Raw genomic sequence first — 23,653 nt, 5'->3', positions numbered from 1 at the left:
CCTAATAAAGTGGGTGCAGTGTGTATACAGTAACCATGCATTACTATTTGCTATTTTTGAAACTGCATTTTCTAAAAAATATTTTTAAATAGAAGTTGTGTTCAATTCTTTTTAATTAAAAAATATCCATATACATAAAAAATGGACAGTGTTGGCATGTCGGTACTGTGAGTAAAAGCGCTGCAGAAAATAGTCTGATAATATTCTTTCAGTTTATATATATATATATATATATATATATATATATATATATATATATATATATTTGTGTGTGTGTGTGTAATAAAAATAAACAAAATTGCGTACTATTAAATTTGACATTTTGGACGTAGCAAATTTCAGGCTACAATAACATTATTATAATAAGTATCAAATGCTAATAATAATAACAATAATAATAATAATAATAATAATAATAATAATAATAATAATAATAATAAAGAAATTGCAACTTTTATGGAAGTGAAAACAAATACGATATAATTATGAAATATTGGGTGTTTTTCTGATGCACAGAGAGAGAGAGAGAGCGAGAGAGAGAGAAAGCGAGAGAGAGAGAGAGCGAGAGGGTGTGTGTGTGTGTGTGTGTTTGTTTCTGGAGGGGGGACTTTTATTATATTAAATGACGCCATTTTTTGTTTAGTGTCTTCTTCACACTTTCGAGGACGCATTGGAGCAGGAAAAAACGCTCAGTGAAACCTTTCCTATGTCCAGATCGAAATATGAAAGAAATTTGTCTTGTAAAATCATGACCCTGTTATAGGACAAGTCTGTTCTTGACGGTAAGAGCGTAGCAAAAGCCAAATTACTACAAAATTAGCTTTTGTAGCTTAGTGAGTAATTGTTTTGTGTCCTCGGTCCTAATGTGTTTATGTTGGTCTTTAATCCTGTTTCCCATAATGAAATAAACACCTCTTTACAGTTTCATCTTTATCTCTAAATGATCCATATATTAGTCCATATGTATTAGATCAGATCTCACTGTTTACTGTTTTCATGTTTAAAGAGCAGTTTGACAGATTGTTTGTTATGAGAAACAATCTAACCCTCTAGTAGAGTTTCTTATGTCTGACCAAACATTGTTGGCTTTTAGAGTTGAAGTATATGATTATCTTTCTTTTCTGGCCAAATCGAGTTGGATGCCACTTTATTTAGTAAAAATGCTGCATCCTTTTTATTCCAGCCAACAGAAAGCAGTGGGACTTCTGCTGTTCGCTCATATCTAGATTGAATTACAACTCCTATACACTGTATTAGTGTAGTTAGTTTATGATTGGAAACGTTGGAACCACACAACATTTTTTTCCCTAGTGGTAAAAGGAATAAAGTTTGGAAGAAGGGGCAAAATACATTCTGTATATATAATAATGATCTACACTGTCTTTCAAGCCATATATCTAATTAAATCATTTCTACTGACTACTGACACTGATCAGCCATAACATTCTGACCACTGAGAGGTGAAGTGAATAAGACTGATTATCTCTTCATCATGGCACCTGTTAGTGGGTGGGATATATTAGGCAGCAAGTGAAACTTTTGTCCTCAAAGTTGATGTGTTAGAAGCAGGAAAATGGGCAAGCTTGAGCATCAGAACTGGACCAGGGAGCAATGGAGGAAGGTGGCCTGGTCTGATGACTCACGTTTTCTTTTACATCAGATGGATGGCTGGGTGTGGGTGTGTGTGTGTGTGTGTGTGTGTGTGTGTGTGTGTGTGTGTGTGTCGTTTATCAGGGAAACACATGGCACCAGGATGCATTATGGGAAGAAGGCAAGCCGGTGAAGGCAGTGTCATGCTTTGGGCACTGTTCTGCTGGGAAACCTTGGGTCCTGCCATCCATGTGGATGTTCCTTAAAGACGTACCACCTACCTAATCATTGTTGCAGACCATGTACACCTTTTCATGGAAACGGTATTCCTGATGGCTGTGGTTTCGTTCAGCAGGATAATGCACCGTGCCACAAAACAAAAATGGTTCAGGAATAGTTTGATGAGCACGACAACGAGTTTGAGGTGTTGACTTGGCCTCCAAATTCCCCAGATCTCAATCCAATCCAGCATCTGTGACAAACAAGTCCGATCCATGGAGGCCCCACCTCGCAATTTAATAGATCTTCTGCTAACATCTTGGTGCCTGATACCACAGCACACCTTCAGGGATCTAGTGGAGTTCATGCCTGGACGGGTCAGGGCTGTTTTACCAAAACAATATTAGGCAGGTGGTCATAATGTTATGCCTGATTGGTGTACATGTGAGCCCATTGAAAAGCCAAGACTATAAAATATGACAAATACCATGTAGCGTTCATGACTTGCATGTTGTAAGAGCTCTTTGAGGAAGTCTCTCTTACATGCTGAATCTTACCCGTGGTACTTTTTAAGGAATTGTAGTTAAATACTAGCTATGTTCATTGTACAGTGATCTTGTGACTCTTCCTTTTTTCAAACGTGTCTTTGAGTTTGTGATTACAGTGCACTCATGTCAGCTGTAATAATCAGCATTAAAATGAGCCTGCTGTATTTATTTTGTGTTACAGGTTTTGGGCACTTGCTGAGGTTTCTGCAGAAAAAGGTGCTTCTGCGACCCTCTGCATTTGTGCTTTTACTGTCACAGAATGTCACAGGTTAGTTAAACCTTGACTTGAGCTTGGATAATTCATTAGAACATCTGCTGGAAATTGCATACGACTAGTCTGAAAGTTATTGCAGGCTTATGATGTAACTGTATGTATGTAATTGTCCCTGCCATTATTTAAATAATATCCTCCCAGGTTACTATATGAAAGAGCTCACAGCCTCAGGCCTTCATCACTTGGTAGAACAGGATGGATCAAGAAAAGCGGGATAAGTTGTCCAAGTTGGTGGAGGAGTTGACTACCTCTGGAGAACCACAGCTGAATCAAGCAAAAATGAAGGTTGTGAAGAAGATTTGCAAGTATGAAGGTTTTCAGTAAACACACCCCTATTTCATATGAGGTTTATCTGATGCCTTCTGTGTATGTGATGCTATTTCATAAATGCTGTCCTTCCTTTATACAGACTTTCCAATGACTACATTGACCATTTCTATCACCTCGTCATGACCCAGCTAAATCAGGACCATGCAGAAGTTCGCTTCTCTGCCTTCCAAATGGCTACCGAGCTTTTCAGCCGTTCTCATCACTTCAGAACTCTCTTGGTAACAAACCTACAGGAATTTCTGGAGCTAACGGTAGAGACGGATGTTGAGCAGCCATTGCCTCCTCCGAAAGAGGTAGCCAGGAAGCTGAAGACCCAAGCTATCCAGACTGTACAGACCTGGCAGACCATGTACGGGGAAGCCTACAAGAAGCTGGCTTTGGGTTATCACTTTCTAAAGCAAGTTAAAAAGGTAAATTATGTCTGATACTTAAATATAAATTTATATAGATAAATCTATCTATACTATGAAGTGCCATTACCACAGATTTTTTTTATTCACGTGTCCTTCCTTATTTTCCCTAGGTAGACTTTCAGGATGTTGAAGCAAGATCACTGGCTGAACGAAGGAGACAGGAGGAGAAACAGCAAAGACTGGAGAGGATTTATAAGGAAAAGCTTGAAAAGGCCAAGCAGGAGATGGATGGTAGACCAGCTTTTTACAGTTTTCCTGTTCTAGCTGTTCTCCAAGCCGAAATGTTTGTATTTTTGTGTGTTTTTAACATTTTTAACACTGTTTGTAAATGACCTTTCCCCTCAGAAATGGCTAATGAGATTGAGGAATCTCTGACGGAGATGAACAACTGCATGACCTTGATCATGCCAGACACTTTCAATTTTTTCAGCTCAGAGCTGACAGCAGTCCGAGAAAAGACCACCGAAGTTAGTCTCCAGGACACAGACGTCTGTGATGAACAGCCTTGCTGCAGCAAAGACCTTAACAAAGAGGGTGAAAGGATAGCAGAGGAAACTAATGCTAAAGAAGAAAATGAGGACTCTAGTGGAGAGAGCGACATGGAGGAGGGTGTGGACAAGGACGTGTTTATCCGCAGCTCTGGACTGATGTTCCACACCTATCGGCTCGATCTGAATGTGTCCGCAGGTCAGTTGGCTTTCGGTCGCTTATGATTACTGTTCACAGCCCAGTGCATGTTGTGGGCTATACAGTATACAGCAATGAAAGTGGCCTGATTTAATGCCATGAATGCTTCTAGTCCCATCATTTGAGTGCCACAGTGAAATGTAGAACATATAATCAGTTAAATAAAGCCAGTCTATCATGTTGAGGACACAGCAAAGAAATGTTAACATTAACTAAGCTAGCTAACAGTGTTAACTATAATAAACACTAGTTACAACATTCCTCTGAAGGTACATCCTAATTTCCAGAAACACATGAAACAGCCTACTGATGCATAAAAACCATGGATAATGTTTTGATATGTATTTCTCATGATGTGAGTCTAGATGGTAGAGGATAACAGCATAATTATTTTTCGTATATAATGTCAGTTTCACAAAATTGATAGATTTTTATTTCCGAGATTAGTGTCTAAGTATTTCCCACTGTGTCTAAATGTGTGCATAAGAAGTCTAATGTAAACCTGATCAGCATCAAACCAAATAAATAAGTTATTTCATTTATATGGCCAAGTTTAAATAGCTTATAGGTTTTAACTCTGCACAGAAATTTAATAGAACATTTGTGCATTAACTAAAGAAATTTTAAATATGAAAAAAGTCATTCAGTTTGGAATGAAGCTGAATAAACGGAGAATGGGAAATCACTTCTGTTTTCCACAGCATCATCTTTTAATCTGGGTAACACTTCATTAAAGCCAGCACTAAGTGACCAATCCGTTGTGTTTTAAGCTGTAGTGTGCCATATACTCCTTAGTGTGCCATCCTCTGACCCTGTTGTCATGTATAAGAAACGGTCATGTTAAGGACAAACCCTTCTTCACAGATCTGAATGTGAAAGAGACGGAGGAGAATGAAGCAGTAGTGAACACTATGAGAGATCTGCACAGGGTCATCAGTAGTAAATATCTTCCTGCCACGCAGTCCTGGATTCAGGTAAGCCTCCAAAGTCTAGATTTGATTAGCTGGAATCGAATAAAAACAGAATTATCAGATTAAAAGGTATGCATCACTCAAATAGCTGCTCTTTGTGCGGGTTCTGTGGTTTATTCAGTACCATTTACTCCATCCTTTAATGGAACACAATAGGACCACCGCAGAGCAGGTTTTAATTGAGTGATGGAGTATTCACAGTGCAGCAGGGACTTTAAAATGGTAGAAGCATGGCGTGTGGGTTGAGCCGCTATGAGTGGATCAGGCACAGCGGCATTACTGGGATTTTTAAAACAGCTCTGTTACTCCTAAGTTGAGCATGGTTCACAGGTGGTGCTGTGGTCAGAAAGTGATACTGATGAATGGATAAACAAATACAGGTAAATATAATGTCCAGTTTCTAACTGTGCACTTGTTAGGAGAATATTGGTCGAGTGATGTCGAGTCTGAAGTGACCCTTTAATGTTGCTTTTCCACTGACCAGTGGAACATGTGAATAGAAACACATGAGGTGCAATCAGTACCTGTATATCTCCAAAATGTGTCTATATGGTGGGCTTACAGGATATAATGGCCACTCTATGTAAGATCAAAACTATAGACTATAGAAGTAACACAACCTCTGCAGTAAACCAGGTGTCAACAGGAAGGTAGTCATTTATATAGGTTCAAAAAGATATCCTTCTTATTAGATGTCTTGGAGACACAATCTGGACTTGCTGTGTGTTTGAAAAAGGTCCTGTGGCACAGGACATGTTGCTACAAATGCAATCATGCCACAGTACATCCTCAGTACATCCTCAACCCCATTCATTTAATGTTATTTAATGTAATTATCACTTAAATTATACAGTAAGCTTTGTATTTGAAGTTATGTTTGAACTAAAAAAATAGGCAAATAGTAATTATGGTGTGTGAAAACACTTGAGGTTGTAACGTCTCCAAACGTAATTAACATGCAAGGCCTTAACTGAAACTTCGGGACTTTGGGACCGTTACTCGGGTCAAGAATCATTAGGAATCAGCCCTAGTGCTAACGCTGAACGTCTGTGGATTTCTCTAAGCAGCTGACTGAGGATCTGAAAATGAAGCTAATCGATTTCTTCTAAACAGTTCACAACCATTTTTACTGTCTGATGTGATGCCATTTAGATGTGGCAGTTAAGGGGGAACCTTTTGATGTCAAGGCATGATCGGACAGTATGCTGACTAAAAAGGCAAAATAAATGCCCAAATGACAGCAAAGAAAGCAAGACCTAGATAATATCTAGATACCTAGAGGCAGTTTGGGAGCTGTGGAAAAAAAAGTGTTTAAATAAATGAAAGGAAATATTACTAAAGGTATGTTTGGAGGTAAAAAGGAACAGCATTTGATGATGTGGATGGATATTAGACCCTAGATTTTAAACATGCTATGAATGAAAGACAGCAAAATGGGGAAAGTGAAAAAATCTGATTGTGATGGTTAGATAACTGGGTCAAAAGCATCTCCAAAAATATTAGATCATGTGGGGTGTACACAGTTCACAGTGGTCAGTACCTACCGAAACTGGTCCAAGGAAAGATGACCAGTGAACCACGACAGGGTCATGAGCATCCAAGGATCATTAAAGCGAATGGGAAGGGTGAAGGATGGCTTGTGGAATATGACCTAAATTTCCAAGATCGAGGATCTTATGATGTGCTTGACAAACAAGTCTGATCCATGGAGGTACACCCTCACAACTTACTGTACTTGATGGACCCTTGCTAACATCTTCATGTCAGATACCAGCTGATTTGGGCCAGTATTAGGTGGTTTTAATGTTATGGCTGATCAGCGTACATGCACTAAATCTTTATATAATTTGAAATGTGATTTAATCTCCAGGTTTTTACGAAAGTTGGTGTGGATGAGCAGCTGATGAGACGCGCCACTGACCTCAAAAAGTCTCTTGAGAAGGTTTTGAGGAAACATGATGAGCTTCATATAGACTACAAAGCAAGGCAAAGAAGAGTGGTGAGTTGCATTACAGGTTTTTTTTTTCCCCTCTGTGTGCAAACTGATAATAAACTCTCTTTCAGGAAGCCAAGACAAGCAACCTAAATCTGTTTCATCGAAATCGGTGTGATTTTTAAAAAAAATTTTTTGCTTTCAATGACTTCGCCAGGCGAGGGCGCCATTTCACAACACATGAAACTAATGCTTTGTTGCGGTATATGCAATGGAAGATAATTCTGAAGTATATCCTGATAAAGACATTCACACAGAAAAGGCATGTGAATTTTTTACTATCCCTCCAAGTCACATAACGTTTTAGGTCTTTGATTCTGGAAATGAAGTTTTAGATGCTGGATGTATCACATTTCAGTAGTCGCTTTCAGAGACATTTAAATTGAACCCCAATTCTGAGCACACGGTTATCAAGATAATGGCGAAAATCCGAACTTAAGCGCCACAGCAATGGACACACTGAACATTTGCAAATGTGAGTATATTGCTGAAGCACCATGCATCAGACCTGAGATTAGCTCAGCGGGCTGTTAATGGAGATCGGCGCGCTGCAGGGCCGAATGGGACACACCTAGCAGCTAGGAGACACATCATTATGACACATGATATCTGCCTTTAAGTGAGCAAAAAGGAGCAAGCTAGCGAGAGTGAACGCAGGCAAGTGACAGTGACAAAGCGCCTTACTGCACCCTGTAAAGGTTTATCACTGTTAGCGGCCATTTCCAATGCAAAAAGCCAAAGCTTTGTGATAAAGCAACAACTTAAAGTCCTTTATCATAATTAGTTTTTCTTTTTTTATCCTTAAAAGCATTCCATTACTTTATTCCCTTTATTGTGGCCGACATGGGATAGAATATTTATTTATTTTTTTTGTTAAACTCCTGCTGACATGGATGAAAATTAAACTGTCCTTCGTATTTGTGTGATTAGTGGCATAGCAAATGTCAGTGATTATTTAAATTTGCAATAATCAGGGCTTGACTCAGGAGTTGAAAAATATATTAAAAAAGGAAATAAACGTAATTACTGAATACGTTATATAGCGCTCATTGTGACTGAATTGTCACTCCTACGTTGTGCATCAGATAAAAGTAGCGATTGACATTTCAGGCAGGGATGTTCTGCACTGCTGTGCTGTGCTGTGATCGCACATCCTCCATTTAATTATTAGTCACAGGGGTTTTGTGTTAAGCCCCCTGAATTTGTAGAGCAGCCACCTTTTCAACTTCCCAAAAGAGGTGCACATTTACCATTCGGCCAGGGGGAATACTGCATTGTTTACATCGATAAGGCATCTTATCTGGATGGTGCGGAAGAGCAATAATTGATGGGTCTCAGTGCGTTTTCTTTCCCCCCATTCGGCAAACGTACGATAAACATTGTCTATCTAGGTTTCTTTCTTCATTCCAAACCTATCAGGGATTCTTTACAATGTGTTTTGCAGTACTGGTAGAAGGGTAATACCTTATTAAGTTAGATGTAAGCAAAGGGCTTGGCTATAAAAGAGACATGATTACATTTTGGATCCAGGCTGGATTATGCTACGGAACACTGTTTGAGAATATAACAAACATTTATTTACGTTTTTAATTAATTTCTTTGCATACTCTTTAAAAGAATCTTTAATAATTTTTATTATAATGGCAAATACCCTTGCTGTAGTACATTTCCTTCAAATGCATAGCTTGCCTGAATTTAAGCCCAGGGGAAAACTGTTAGGGTTCTAGGGGCTTTGAGGTCTCATTTACTGCAATCCCCATGTGGCAGGAGGCTCTGAGAGGGCCCATTAAATTGTAGTAAATTAAGAGACCTTCATCCATCAACTACTGTTTATCTACATCACACACATTTTCAGCAGCCATCACACCAACGTCACTTTTGCTTACCTTTAATCACTGTGTAACCTTCACTTGACAGTTAAAAGCAGCAGATTGTCCTTTTATAATATTATTTTCAAGTATTTCATTTACACACGTTTAAGGACATTAATATCATTTTCCTGGAAGCATACTTTTTCATACAACTGTGTATAATATATTTTTTTTTCTCTCTTTGTATTCCTGAGGTTCTGCACCAAGGTTATTTCGATTAAAGGCAGACAGTCCCCACCTACGAGAACATGTAGCTCAAAATAGGCTTCTGCATTTTGCTAGTCTAATGTATGCAAAGTTGTGTGCTCTTAAAGTGAGTGCTGTCTCGAGGAGCCGCTTTGTGGCAAAGGGACGTTAAATTATATCCAGAGACAATGGTGGGCGACTTCACGAGGTTCTCTGTTTTGGGGTGGCCCGGTGCGCTTTTGTGAGCCTCTGAGCATTTCATTCCTTTCAATAGGCGGCGAGTCTGCCAGTCCATACACCTGAGTTATTGGTTTGCTGTAATAATTTGCAAGACCTTCCCGGTAAGAGAGGAAATTAGCATATAAATAGCAGATGCACGGAGGACCATCACAGCTGAGTACATTTAATTTTTGCTTTATAAGATTGAATGGGTTTTTAAATGCAGAGCCATCAAACTTGGCCAAAGACAAATGAAGTCGAGAGTTCAGTTGTCCGAGGCTGCCTCCTTGGATCTTTTTCTAAAAGGATAACAGACTTGCTTAAAGGAGTGCACATAGCCAGCCACTTCCCTGGGCCCATAGTAATTGAGATTGCTTACAGGGTTAATTAGACCATACAAAATATATTGGAGAGCACAGAGAGTGCTTTGGCCCTGCTGGAATGTGCTTTTCCTCATAAGTGGTGGATATTTAACCGGAACCTCATTATCTGCCCTTCTTCCTGCCAAGGAGATGGAGGTTGACACATCCACCGCACAATCAATAGAGTTCAGTGCAAATGCCTTTAAACGGTCTATTTACAGCACCTGTACTGTTTAATATTCACTTTTATTCTAATGTGGTCATTCAGTTAACGCTTGGAAGGCTCTCTGAATTGCTTTGAGATAACATCTCACTTTTCCATTAAACATTTATTTAATTGATTTCTTAAAATGCTTTAAAAAAAAAAGCTTTCAAGGGCATTTCATAAACTTTTATAAGTGATATTTTTATGTGAAGCTGACCTGCGGCCTATTGCTTATTAAAGTACAGCGTTATAATAATAATAATAATAATAATAATAATAATAATAATAATAATAATAATAATAAGTCAGTATGTGGTGAGTGAATAGGAAATATGAAATTATTGTGCGCTTAACATAAAATGGTGAGATTTATTTTTTTTAAAAATGAGAGAAAACTCTCATAATAAATTGTAAATGATAAAATTACATTAAAATGAAAAGTGGAAAAAGTACATTCAAAATCCAAATGATTAAACACTTGTACAGTTATTTCTGCATCTGATATTATAAAGGGTTACGTTTATATTGGGGTTTTGGTTGCTATGTTTGTTTTTGTTTTTTTTAGCTGTTTTTCACATTAAATTGCACATCTATAAAATTTATAGTTTACAATCTTAAAAACAGAGTTGCGTTATAAGAAAAGGGTTTGTAAGTGTGAGCACACTTTTTAGCACCGAGACATTTTTATCCAGAAACCTGACGGTGAATAAAAGGGGGAAGAGAAAGATAAAGAAGTGTTTATTCCATAAAAGTTATAGAGGCAGCCAAACAAATTGTCTGTTTTAAATGCAAAGGGGACACTAAAAGGTGGACTCCATATGTTAGCCAGGTCTTTGTCAGCAAAAAGCCACCGTATAGAGAGCGATTCTCTGCAGCAGCCGGTTTCCTTGCAGAAGACTTACAGTGCTGCCATCATGAGCTGGCAGTGTAGATGTTATCATGGCAAAATTAAAGTGAATTAAAAATAAAATAATGTTGGCTGGCTAAGAATCTCAACTGGGCTGGTAATCTTGTTCCACAACTTTTTAATCCATCAAGACTGGAAAAAAAGTGCTTTGGATTAAAGAAAAGCACACTTATAAACAAAACTGTAATCTCCTTTTCTGCGATTGCTGGCTGGAAGGAAATCAGAACCACTACTACAGGTTGAAATAATGCTTTAAGACTTTAAGGCTTTTTTTTTTTCTTCTTTTAGTTCTAATTTAGGATGGATCTTTACTTTTTAGTAGTAGTTCTGTTGTGGAAGTTGGGGAATTGTAGTGTTGGAGGATGAACAGAGAATGCTCCTGACTTCTGCAGAGTCACAAATGTTTATGCTCAGTACATTGTAATGGTTATTTATTTTTACTTATTTATTTTCATAAAATGGGAAACAACATTTGTAAGTAGCTTTTTTTTTTTGTTTGTAAAAACAATTGTAGTTTGACATTTGTCCTCACTTTATTTTACTCTTTTGTTTTTTGTTAATTTAATTCATTTGGAATTAATTAATGAATTTTATTTAAAAAAAAAACAAAACTATTTTCTAATTTCAATTCTAAAAAGTTATCACAACTCTATAATGTCCTATTTACGGTCCACAAGAGCGTAGTGGATATTTTTCACATACTTAACCACATTAAACTGGTTTAATTTTTTAGGTTTTATGACAAGATCTCTGCTGTTCTCTGGCCCTCCACCACAGATATTCTTCAGTTTATGACTTTCACATTATTTACCGTCACATTACTAAGCATATACATTAAACAAACGTACCGAACGGGTATAGCTGAGTGTTCAGGTAAGGACGTGATTTCTTGCACAGCTCCAGTAAAAGCTCAGCTTTCGGTGTGTAGTGCGTGCCTCACTCACCCAATGCCACCACCACAAGTAATTGAGACCTCATTCAAAGACAGTTTATACCTTAATCTGCAATTGTCAACACCGGCCGCCTGCAGTAATGAAAAACAAAATAAAAAAGAAAGCAGAGAAATAAAAAGGAATAGGCAAAGCGCACTTTGATCACCCTTTAGTGCCTGATATGGAGGTAATCATGGAGGCAATTAAGCAGAATAAATGGGAAAAAAAAAGCGTGCTTGGGAAGCGCATCTCATGCAATGCCCTCAAAAGGGAAGGGCACACACATTATGTATACTGTTTTATGAAAACGACCCCCATATTTAAAAACTGGCATTCTGTTATGCATTGTAGCACAGGGAACGGTTAAGCACCTTTTGAGTAAATTAAAAGGCATAAATTCTGTTTAGCGCCGACGCAGTGCCTCCCCGAGCTCATGGGAAAGGAAGGGGGATAAGAGAGCCTTGGGTTGCTTTTCACCTTTCATAAATTCCAGCCCAGGGATTTTCTATAGCTAAAAAAATAATAATTTGCAGGTTGGCAGCTCATTGTTATTCTGCATAGATTGATGGCGGTCATTTATCCAGCTGGGGAAGTTAAGCGCCCCTGTCATTCCTGAAGAGCATAATTGGGAGGTTCCACAGGTCAGCTGTGGTGACAGTTTTCTCTTTTGATTAGTGTTCGAGTGATAAAACTTGCGGGCTGCGTGATGGATGAGCACGTGCCGACACCAGGCAGGAGAGGTAAAGACACAGGAGCTCAGCTGCCACCTAAAAGCAACAGCAAGCCACCATTTGTCTTAGCCAGTCATATGAATTACAGTTTAAAAGCACTGGAGATAATCTGTTCCAGAATTATTGGCACCCGTTCTGAAAGTGAGCAAAAATGACGAAAGCATGCAATCAGTAATAATTTTGACTATAAACCTGTTGGATGTTTTAATGTAAACTGCACATAAAGTTACAGTGAAGGAAACGAGTATTCAACGGCATTTTCTTTTTTTTTTTAATTAAATACAGATCCAGTGCAGCAATTTTAACCCGACATTTGTATTATCTCAAGAACATAGATAAATGAATAATAATATTAAAATCCATAAAAAGTAATAAAGTTGTATGACACAGAAAAAAGTATTGATCGCGTTGCAAAAAGCAGTATGCCAAGGCAAGGCAGCAGCTGATTGAACCTGGTTTGAAAAAGAAAAGCTTAGAAAAAGGCTCACACACCTCTGAATGCAAGTATACAAGCATCTCATGATGAGATGTTAGCACCATCCTGTTAGCACCATTGGTGCCATTATCTGCAAGTGGAAGGAAAATCACTCCACCATCAACCACACCGGAGTTGCTTGCAAGATTTCTGAGCAGAGAGTCAGAAGAGTAGCCCAAGGACCACTCAGAAAGAGCTCCAGAAAGACTGCAGCAGGTACACTTGTCTCGGAGAAAACAGTAGGCAGTGCACGCCATTGCCATGGTCTCCATGCACTCTTACCCCGAAGTCTCCATTCTCCCAGTAATTACCAGGCTTTTCTACATTTTGTGTAGCAAACTTTAAAACAAGATTTAACATACTTTTTCTTTAATAATGGAGCCTTCTGGTTTGAGCATGCATGCATTACATTGCTTATTGCTTTCTTCGTGACAACTGTGTCATTCCACTTTATTAAAAATAAGTTTTTTTTTATGGATTGTAATATCATGATCTGTGTAGATTTCTCAGTTTTATTTAGAATTGCTGTATTGGGGCTGTGTTCAATTTTATTTTATTTTTTTTAATTTGACGTGTTCAATTTTCCTCACTGTATTTAGTGCAAATTGTTTTCTGCAAAAACTTTGCAAAACTATAGGCATCCCTCAAATTAATATTTGGTGAAGTCTTCCCTGAAGAAAATTCACTCAATCACCTCGAAAAATCTTTAAAATCCTTCACACATGGTTCAGACCTGGCCTTTTTTGTATTTTGAGAATGTCATGGCTTTTTGTTTTTAGAACATGTACACTATATTGCCAAACGTTTCGGGACGTCTACGTTTACTTGCACATGAATCTAACATGGAGTTGGCCTGCCTATAACGGCTTCAACTCTTCTGGGAAGGCTTTCCACAAGGTTTAGGAGTGTGTTTATGGGAATTTTTGACCATTCCTCTAGAAGTGTATTTGTGAGGTCAGGCACTGATGTTGGACGAGAAGACATGACTCGCAGTTTCCGCTCTAATTCATCCTAAAGATGTTCTATCGGGTTGAGGTCAGGGCTCTGTGTGGTTCCATCACACCAAACTCATTCATCCATGTCTTTATGGACCTTGCTTTTTGCACTGGTGTACAGTCATGTTGGAACAGGAAGGGGTCATCCCCAAACTGTTCCCACAAAGTTGGGAGCATGAAATTGTCCAAAATATCTTGGTATGCTGAAGCATTAAGTTCCTTTCACTGGGCCAAACCCAACCCAAGTTTAAATCTTGCATCTCATACCTGTGATGATAAAAGATAAAAGGATTTAACATGTGTATAACCTCATAATTTATTTTTGATATTCATTTAAAAAATGAATGACTGTTGTCTAATGTTCAGAGTTTTTTGTATTTTTGTGCGTACCGTTTTTGTGAATAATGGACACAATTTTGCTGCATGTTTTTGTTCCTTTTTCTCTGGTCATGAGTCACTGGGCATGTTGTTACATCTAGACTTTAAATTTCACACCAATACAAGCAGTTTACAAAATGTCAAATGTCCTGCAGAATACGTTACTCGGAAATGTATTTACTTTGTCAGGAAAATGTGACAAATTAATATAAATGGCTTTCGTGCCACACAAGCTGGGCAGGAATATAGCGTCTTTCACCATATTTTTCATGTTCAAATAAGCTTGAGTTTGTGATCTGCTTAAATATCTCAGAAACTGACGGTATGGAGAACTGTGACATTTGAGGAGTTGGCAACTTCCTAGAAGCTTTAACCCGTTTCTAACAAAGGCTTTACAGCATTCAGAGCCTTACAACCCGGATCTGCTTCAGAGCAGCTCTTAGATGGCCTTATCTGGTGCCTAGTGTTGGGGTTGAGCTCCTTAAAGTGATTGCATGATTCTAACACAGAGCTCAGACTGAGAGGTGAGAACTCTCATATCACCCAGTGAGCCCTTTTCTTTCTCAGTGGCCTGCACCGAGCTGTTATCAGGTACACCTCCACCTGGGCTAGCTAAGATAACCCAATATTACCTACATATCTGTCAATCTCTTTGTTCAATTTCTTTTTCTTTTTTTTTTCCCCACCTTCCTACTCTTGCTGCCTTCACACACAGTTTGGATTTTGAGGACAGATTTGTGTAGCTATTGTCTTCAGCATCCTGTTCCGGGGTGGTATTTTCTGACCCCTGCTTTCTCTTGATGATACTTTTACAATTTGCTAATTACGTTTAAATGAGGTCTGTGCTGTTTGTTCCCTCTATATTTTGAGAGATGGGATAAAATTTGCTTAACACAAGCACTGTATTACGTAACCACAATCAGATGGAACAACGTCAGGCGGGTTACCACTAGGGGGAAAAAAATTGGAGGTGGTCAACTGGAAATTCTATTATGTGCTGGAATTAAAATGTAAAGAGGTCTGATGTTACTGCGTAGTTTGCTGTTCAAGGTGCAATAAATCTCTGGAATACCCTGAAGCCTATAGTCAATCCAGTCTGAGTGTTAACCAGAGAGAGGAGTGTTAAGGTCCTGTGCCATGTATTAAGTGTGTGCAAACAGCTTATGAAATGTTGCACTGAAGGCAAATTCTTCATTTGAATAACGCAAAATAGTTTTTTGTTTCCTGAAAAAGAACATTCACAGGATTGTTCATAGCACCTATTGTAATCTGTGTTGTATTGTAATCTCATTCACCACAACAGTTAAAGGCTGGAGAGGATGATGATGACGACGACGATGATGATTTTGAAGAGGTACCAGAGAAAGAGGGTTATGAGCCACATATCCCCGAACATCTGCGGGCCGAGTATGGTGAGTTTGTTCAGGTGCCAGAGCTTCTGCATTTAGCCACACACACACACACACACACACACACAGATGCTTGCACTCATTAGACATCAATAAGACATCACACTGCCCCCAAAAGCCCAATAATCTCTAATAGGATGTCACAGCAGCCTCCAGGCCAATTAAGGTGTAGGTGAAGGGTCAGATTTAAAACCACTATTTCAGAAATCTCTATTCTGAAAACCTATATTTATTTGTAGATTTCAATTCTGAGCATTTAGCAGACACCCTGATCCAGAGAGCCTTACAGAAATGCTTTGTAGGCACCATAAAAAATTGAAAAATTGAAAAATGATGGATTATGGGTACTAAAAATATATTTAACGTTTGCTTTTTGATCATTTTTAATATTTGGTCAAATCTAAGATGCTTTTAAAGGTCAAGTTTAGCCTTAGGGGGTTTTGAAGGTAGGAGAATAAAAAATAAAGCAATAAAAAAAGGATTAATAAATAATTTATAAGTTTTACAAATAACTGGTACCGCAGACATTTAATGGCACATTTACGGCACGTAACAGCATCTATGATCAACTCTGTTATTGTTTTTTTTTTTTTTTTGTTAAAGAGTAATGAATTCGTTTCCATTTGGTTTAAATCAATTAAATCCTAAAATCACCCGGGGGCATCCAGTATAAATCTGTTTTGACAGCTGACTATTTGTACAAGCAAACGACTCAGTCTGTGCAAGGACAACCATATTGACAAGAAGCTGCACACAGAAAGCCAGGGGTCAAGCACATAACCTAAACACCGAAGACGATATTTGACATAAAATCTTGTACAACGTGAAATTTATGGCCACTTCGCCTAATAGAAAATGCTCTATGCTATGAAGCTACGCTAAACAACACACTGCGTAAGAAAATAGACAGCATTTAAAAGCGGTATATTTAATGTAGATCTGATTGTTGTCAATATTTGTTCAGAAGCCTTCATGGTGATAAAATATGATGAGCCCTGCAGCAATCGTGTGTAGCGAGATATAATTCTATTATTTGTTACATAACATGGCCACTGTCTCTCCAGCAGTATTAACTAAAGACTCATTAGGCTGTAATTTCCATGGAGCCAAGCTGCTTTGATTAGTAAAGTATGTAATGATCAGTGTGTCGGCCATGCCAAATTAACAATGCAGTGGTGTTAATGAGCTCCCATTAGCTCAGTGTTGTAATTTACAACATCCACCTACCTTTACCACGGGGGGGGGCTAAACCTCTGGGAGCATCTGTTCCTGCGCACACAGCCGCAGCAGGTTTATTCTGCTCTGAACACATGAATGAAACCAGCTTTTCTGCAGCAATAAGTGGCTACAGGAGGTTAACACTGTGTATTAATGATCAGATTGTGTGTAGAGGAATATTTTTTTTATCATTTTAAGGAATAAAATCAGCTCATTTTCTGGTATCCATTGTTTTTTTTTTTTTTTTGGGGCCTGTGCTTCTCATCCAGAGAAAAAAAAATTTATTTGGAAAACATTTCTATCCTTACCTCCATTCTCTCTCTCTCTGCTCCTTTCACTGCTGATCTTTTATCTATCCCTTTATCCCAGCTTTCCTGTCAGGACGTTATCTCTTTCTCAAATTTACATTTTAATTACAAGGCCTGCTGAACTCAGGAAAATCAATAATGCCACCATTGGCAGCACCACTCTGTGTCTACTGCTGGGCCTCTCTATTTCCTCTTATTGATTTATCTCTTTAACACCTGCAACTTTATTGCTTCAGACAAATAGCTACCATTTTGGTCAATTTGAACAGAAAAAGAACGGATTTAGTTGTATTTCATGATTGCGTAGGCCAGAGGCTGGCTATGATGCCATAAGTCCTAGAGAGTCAATAAGCCAGGATTAACTGTATGCCCCAGGGATCAAGCTCGGAAAAGTGAAAACCTTCGCTAAACATTTTGTTTTGACCCTCGACCACAGCGTCTGTTCTACGCATTAGAATACTTCTGGGTAGTTTTGATTGGTGCATTGTGTGTACTTCCTGCTCCATAAGCTGCTCATATCAGTGAACACGTTCTTGGATACTTTAAGAAGTCCTGTTTAAAAAAAAAAAAACGTAATGGTCAGAAGGCTCAGGATACACTCTGGTGCCTCTGATGACGTTTTGAAGTGCAGACTTCATCGTAAACTTTGCATGGTTAATGACCCACAGACAGAGTGGTCAGGTGTTCCCTAATCACACCCTTAAGAGATTTCCACCACCCTTTAAAGTTCTAATTTCCTCACTTCTAAGATTTGTGGAAGTGTGCAGGCTTGGAGTCATTCTTGGATCTCTGTGTCACTTTTAAGCTCAGCTTAAGCCCCCTGCATGCCCCACTAGACAGCCCCCCTCCTGCCCACCCAGGAGAGACATTTCAGCAGTGTTGCTGAAGTGCACAGAGTGATGAAAATTTAACTCTTGGGTATAATTCATTGGCTAAAGTATGGCTAAATTATTCATATTTTTTTTGTTTTAAATTCACCAAAATGGTTGGTGGAGTTCAAACATTTAAAATATATCTCTAACAGTTCAGTATCTGCTCAAGGATGTTTTAATCCGGTTTAGTGTCAAGTCTTTTATATGATGTTTTACACAATAACATTCAGTTGGAAAATAACAGCACCATATCAGTAATATTTGATGCACATATCAACAGCTCACTGGCGGTTTTCTGATTTAATTCACACAGGTCTCGATTCGATATCTTCCGCATCTACCTCTGTGCCTGAACTAAAGCCATCCAAGCCAGTGGAGAGACCTACAACTTCACACATGCCTTCAGCTCTCAACCGGCTTAAGAGCAGGAAATATGACGAAGAGCAGGATCCTACATGTGCAGCTGCCACACTGCGTGTCCTAAAAGAGAAAGTGACCACGGCAATATCTTCAAGGTAATTGAGGAAATGAGACATGTCAACATCAGATTGGGCAAATATTCCTAGAAATGCCCTGAAGAATTGATCTGTATGGTATAAATAAGAGTTGAGCAATTGAATGGTTTAACATTTTAAATACATTTTACATTTTCATAAATGTGTGTGTTTTGCATTTCTATCTATCTATCTATCTATCTATCTATCTATCTATCTATCTATCTATCTATCTATCTATCTATCTATCTATCTATCTATCTATCTATCTATCTATCTATCTATCTATCTATCTATCACACATCTGTTTGTGGTTCTTAAGTGTGTCTGGAGCCTCTGTCAAACCCACCACAAGCAGCAGTGAGCAGGGGGATGAGAAGGAGAAGGAGAAAGCTCCTGTCATTCCTTTTGGTATGGATCTCTACTACTGGGGAGAGGAGCAACCTATGGCTGGCAAGATCATCAAGTACAGTGGCAACTCATCCTTAACTATACCATCACCTATAACAGAATATTTCTTTCTTATTCCTTCCTCCATCCTCTGTTAAATGATTATATTTTGTTTATTAGACAGTTCAAAATAAGTTTTCCCACTTAGTAACTGTCATCTACTTGAAAACAAAATTTCAGGTTTATGTCCATACTAGTGGCCACTAGAGAGCAGTGTTGTCTGTTTAAGCTCGTTCAAAACCCTGGGCGTTTTATAGTTTCATAATATAACCTAAGTACAGGAGCACTGTGTATAAAATTTGGCCAGCAGGATATTTTTAAAATTGTTTTTTTTAAAGAAAAGTGGAAAAATGAGACACTGTGTACTCATGTGAGTGAAATTGTTGTGTCATGTCTGGTTCTCAGGAACACCTCTCAGCACCAGTTCTGGGTGCCCCATGAAGTGGAGGAGGAGGTTGAGAACAAAGAGTTGTCTGCACAGATGAAGTCCAGGTACATTACCTTTGCTGGACATTTCCAACCTGTGGAGCACAAGTGCAAAGCCCCGATGCCCAACGGCTCACTGTGTGAACGCCAGGACAGAGTCAAGGTAGGTGACCTGAGACATGACTCTCACATACTTTCACTGTGTGACTGGTATTTTTGCAGCAATTGGAGCAGGATGTGATGTATTGTTTTTCAAGTGTCCATTCCATGGGTTAATAATTCCTCGGGATGAGATTGGAAGGCCAATTAATCCAGAGGATGCAGCTCGTCTGGAGAGGGAAGAATATAAACGCAGAGAGGAGCAACCAGGTGGGTCTTATACTTCTAATTCTCATGGATGATTTAAATGGTGATTTTTTCTGTCAGTTCTGAGATGACAGATGACTATAATAGCTCTTGTCCTGGACAAACTTAGCACTGTATGCAAATTAGCATGTACGTATAAGCATTATTTTTGCCCTGGTGATTGAAAAAGATTGCTTCAACACAAAGAATGCTTTATTGACTCTGAGAGAACTGATGTCATTTTTAACTTGGTAAAAGCAATTGAGTTTGGAGTAGGCCACTGTTCCGGTGTCTTCAAATCCTCCTGTAACCAGGCCAAATCCTAAACACCTATTACCTCCACTGCTTCCTCATGGCACACATTGAGTAGATAAAAGACAAATCACAGGGCATTGAAGGGGAGGGCTACTCCTGGAAAAGATGAACTGATGAAATCCCAGTAATCATCAATACCCTGATAATAGGATAGGCCGCATCTTGCTCTGTCCCTCTTTCTCCCCAGCAGACACTCTCTCTATTTCTCTTCGGCTGAGTTGGGCGCTAAAAGCCAATTAAGCGGCGGCTCCGTGCTGTCAGTGGAGCGTCGGATGTGCTTTTCTCTGACCGCACTGACTTGTTAACAAACAGGTATCTGAGACAGCTGACTTCTGATGCCCGCTGACCACTGGCTTGTGAAATAGCATCTTTTGTAACTAAGTACATTATCGATCCCCCACACCAACTCCATCATGCCCACTGCCCATCTACACACCAGTCGTTACGGTAACCACAGTGGAACCCCCCACCCTCTCTCGTATGATGCCAGTGAGTTTGTGGTGCCAGCGGAGGTCCATCAGTTCCCTTACTGACCAACAGCTTCCCTGCTGGGCCATTGATTTCTGCTTCAGCACCTTGAAATGGGCACCTTCAGATCACTGTGCGCTGCGTTTTTATTCACAATGAATTGGGTTTTTAAGATTTTAATGAAAAATACCTGGAAAACAATTCAATTGTAAATTAAAAAAATCTTTCTTTTTGTTGTACTTTCTCTTTTATTGTACTTTCTGCAGAGCAAGTGGTAAGAGTTAGATGTGTTAAGAAGATGTAATGGATCAATTTGTTCTGAAGAATACCAGAGGATGTGGATTGTGTGATGACTGTGTGTTTGTTTGATTCAGAGTTTCTCGTTGTTTGGCTTATCTGGTGCAGGTCAGCAAAAGAAATGTCTTGCACTAAAAATCCTATTGGACTTTGTGAATAAATGAAAATATTTTCTAAAATATTTTTGTGACTTTTCCTGGATACTGGTCCATGGTTTGTATTTACTGGCAAGTGAAGAAAAGATTATTTGGTTATTGATCTGGTATAAATGCTGACATGCATTTTTTTTCTCTTGTGAAATAAAATGCCATATAAATGTTGTAATCTTCTGAACTTTCTAAAATAAACTAAATTACAATGTGCAATCTCGTACAGTTAATCCGGTGTGTGGTTGGATCAGCACTTGGGATGAAATGACTGCAGCTGTCACCTGTTTAATGCACATATGTGTGTATGTGCATGTGTGTGTGTGTGGGGGGGGGCCTTAGGCATCTTAACACAGCTGGAGCAGATACGGACTGTTGACAGAGCAGTTGGCCCTGCTGCACTTCAGTCACCAGCTTAACTTAATGCGAGGCCTCTTCTCTCATCTTTACAAGAACATTTGGGTTGTAGAGTTTATACCTCCGATAACCTGGATAGCCCAAACAACAGGAGCAACACTAGAATTAATTTTTATAGTTATAAATCTAAGGGCAGTCATGTAGTTAATATTTTCTGAAGTATAGATTTAGAGCTTTGTTGATTTAAGTTAATGCACCGTAGTTGTCCTGCCTACATTACTTGATTACAAGTTTATAACAGTAGGATCTGATCCCGATAATAAAACAAACATTGGTAATTGGTAATTTTGGGTAACACAGCAATCCGAAGTTAGTCCTAATAAGATTTTATTTTACTTATGGTTTGGTTTATATTAGTGAAAACTTGTAGCACCAGTCATTTCCTCTCTTTTCTGATCAGACTGGCGAGATCCAGAGCTCATGAGGGAGATTGAAGCAGCTACGGGTGAGGATCTGGGCTCTTCTAAAACATACGGAAAGGGTAAAAAGGCTGGGAAAGGAAAGGGAAAGAAAAGGAAACATCCCAACCTCACAGACCTGAAGCAAACTGCCAATACTTCTCGCTCAAGGCTAGAAAAGAAGGTCTTTAATAAGTAAGCAACTGTCCAATTTCTCTCTTATAAAATGATGATATGAGATAAGCAATTTGTGCACCTGATATAAATCAGGAAAATGTGTTTATTATGCTTTTAATACTATTAAGCATATTTAAATAGCTCGTCCTTTGTCTTTTCAGGAGCTCCATGAGACGAATAGCGGCGGTCATGAACAAGATGGACACAAGGAAGCATGAGAAATTTGCCAACCAGTTTAACTATGCATTAAAATAAATTCTCTTGTCCTCTAAACTAGGATCTGTTTCTCCTGAATGAAGTGTGAAGCTATCCAGGGTTCTGTTTCTAAAAATGTGAAATTAAATACTATTTAACGTATCTTTGTATTGTACTGTAATTATGTATTTTATGATTTTGCAGACATTTTTAATATTTTACTGTAAAATTATGGTGTGAAATTATGTGATCTGTCCTTCCATGTAGTGAATAACCTTAAAATTACCTTTTTGTTTTTTGAAATGTCCATGATTTATTTATTTTGGGGGGGGGGGGGAGTCTATGATATTTTATTGAAATTTCTAATAAGGTTTTGCAATACTTTTTTTATTCAGTGAATTGTGATTTTTTTTACGAAAATATTTTCATGTAAGTCTGTCTGTTCTTTTCAACAAGTAAAACAAGCAAAATGTCTGTGTTACTACGAGATGTTTTGAGAATATTTTCTCTTTTTCTATTGTCGTGAGGTCGCTAGAAGCTTGGCTCCTGCAGTTTTGCGTTCAGACTAACGTTTTATTCCGATATTATAAGAAACAGCGACTCGGTTTATTGTGAAAATAAACTGCATTCCTGATCACAGTCCGAGTTTCAGTGTAGCTCATTAGAGCTGCGCGGTTTGTGCCTTAAAGGAAATCTGTATCCTTAAATAAATTGTCTCGGGTGTCAACCTGCTCAGATAAAACTTTATACTTTTAATATAAACTCAATATATTTAATATAGACATTGAATTTCCGCCACGCTTTAATTAATCCGGTGTAACAATTACACCGCTGTATGAGTGTAAATAGTTTTGTGAAAACCTTCTCCACTTTGTGTTGTATAAAAACTGGACTAAATTAATACAAGGAGGATATCCAGTCTAGAATTATTTATTTTATTTTTTTTACATTTATTTTGATGTTTTTATGAAGTTAAAAAATAAAATGAAACTCAGGATATAAAAAAGCAGAGGATGATCCTTTGACTTTTGTGTTTGGTTGGCATTTGTGACAATTTAGTAAGCTGGATTAAAAATAAATTATTATTATTATTATTATTATTATTATTATTATTATTATTATTGATAATAATAATAATGCATTGAACCAAGGTATCAGTGTAGATGTCAAAAAACAATTCATTAGAGTTTTTTGTTGTTTTTAATAAAACTATAAATAACATTAAATCGGGATTCCGCATTTACACATACTTTTATTAATTCTCTTTAATAGAAATCCCCTATTTTGTGTTTTATTTTCAGATTAGTTTTTCGTTCGAATTTAAAAACGTGTTTGAGAACTTCGATAAGAGACTGGATCGACAGGATCATGTGACGCATAAATATATAAAATATATCTAAAATACACAACAACAACAAAAACAACAACAGAA

At 38.2% G+C, this 23,653-nt stretch overlaps 1 protein-coding gene across 2 annotated transcripts; it reads left to right on the top strand.

Annotated features, from left to right (window-relative positions):
* The first annotated feature begins 633 nt into the window (after positions 1-633).
* Positions 634-23,053, top strand: uvssa (UV-stimulated scaffold protein A). Of its 2 annotated transcripts, XM_058397826.1 has the most exons (15): positions 634-782; positions 2,539-2,625; positions 2,773-2,936; positions 3,041-3,371; positions 3,485-3,605; positions 3,720-4,061; positions 4,926-5,035; positions 6,903-7,031; positions 15,590-15,698; positions 18,407-18,608; positions 18,910-19,053; positions 19,443-19,626; positions 19,721-19,832; positions 21,852-22,044; positions 22,188-23,053. In XM_058397826.1, the coding sequence occupies exons 3-15, from the start codon at positions 2,827-2,829 to the stop codon at positions 22,279-22,281; spliced, it is 2,181 nt and encodes a 726-aa protein (XP_058253809.1). In that variant the 5' UTR covers positions 634-782; positions 2,539-2,625; positions 2,773-2,826; the 3' UTR covers positions 22,282-23,053. The 2 variants fall into 2 exon arrangements, with proteins under 2 accessions (XP_058253809.1, XP_058253810.1); XM_058397827.1 differs by lacking the exons at positions 21,852-22,044; positions 22,188-23,053 and adding an exon at positions 20,858-21,844.
* Positions 23,054-23,653: the final 600 nt, after the last annotated feature.

The sequence above is a fragment of the Hemibagrus wyckioides genome, linkage group LG08, assembly GCF_019097595.1.
Source record: "Hemibagrus wyckioides isolate EC202008001 linkage group LG08, SWU_Hwy_1.0, whole genome shotgun sequence".
Taxonomy (NCBI): domain Eukaryota; kingdom Metazoa; phylum Chordata; class Actinopteri; order Siluriformes; family Bagridae; genus Hemibagrus; species Hemibagrus wyckioides.
The sequence above is the reverse complement of the archived record's forward strand: the minus strand, read 5'-3'. Positions and strand labels throughout refer to the sequence as shown.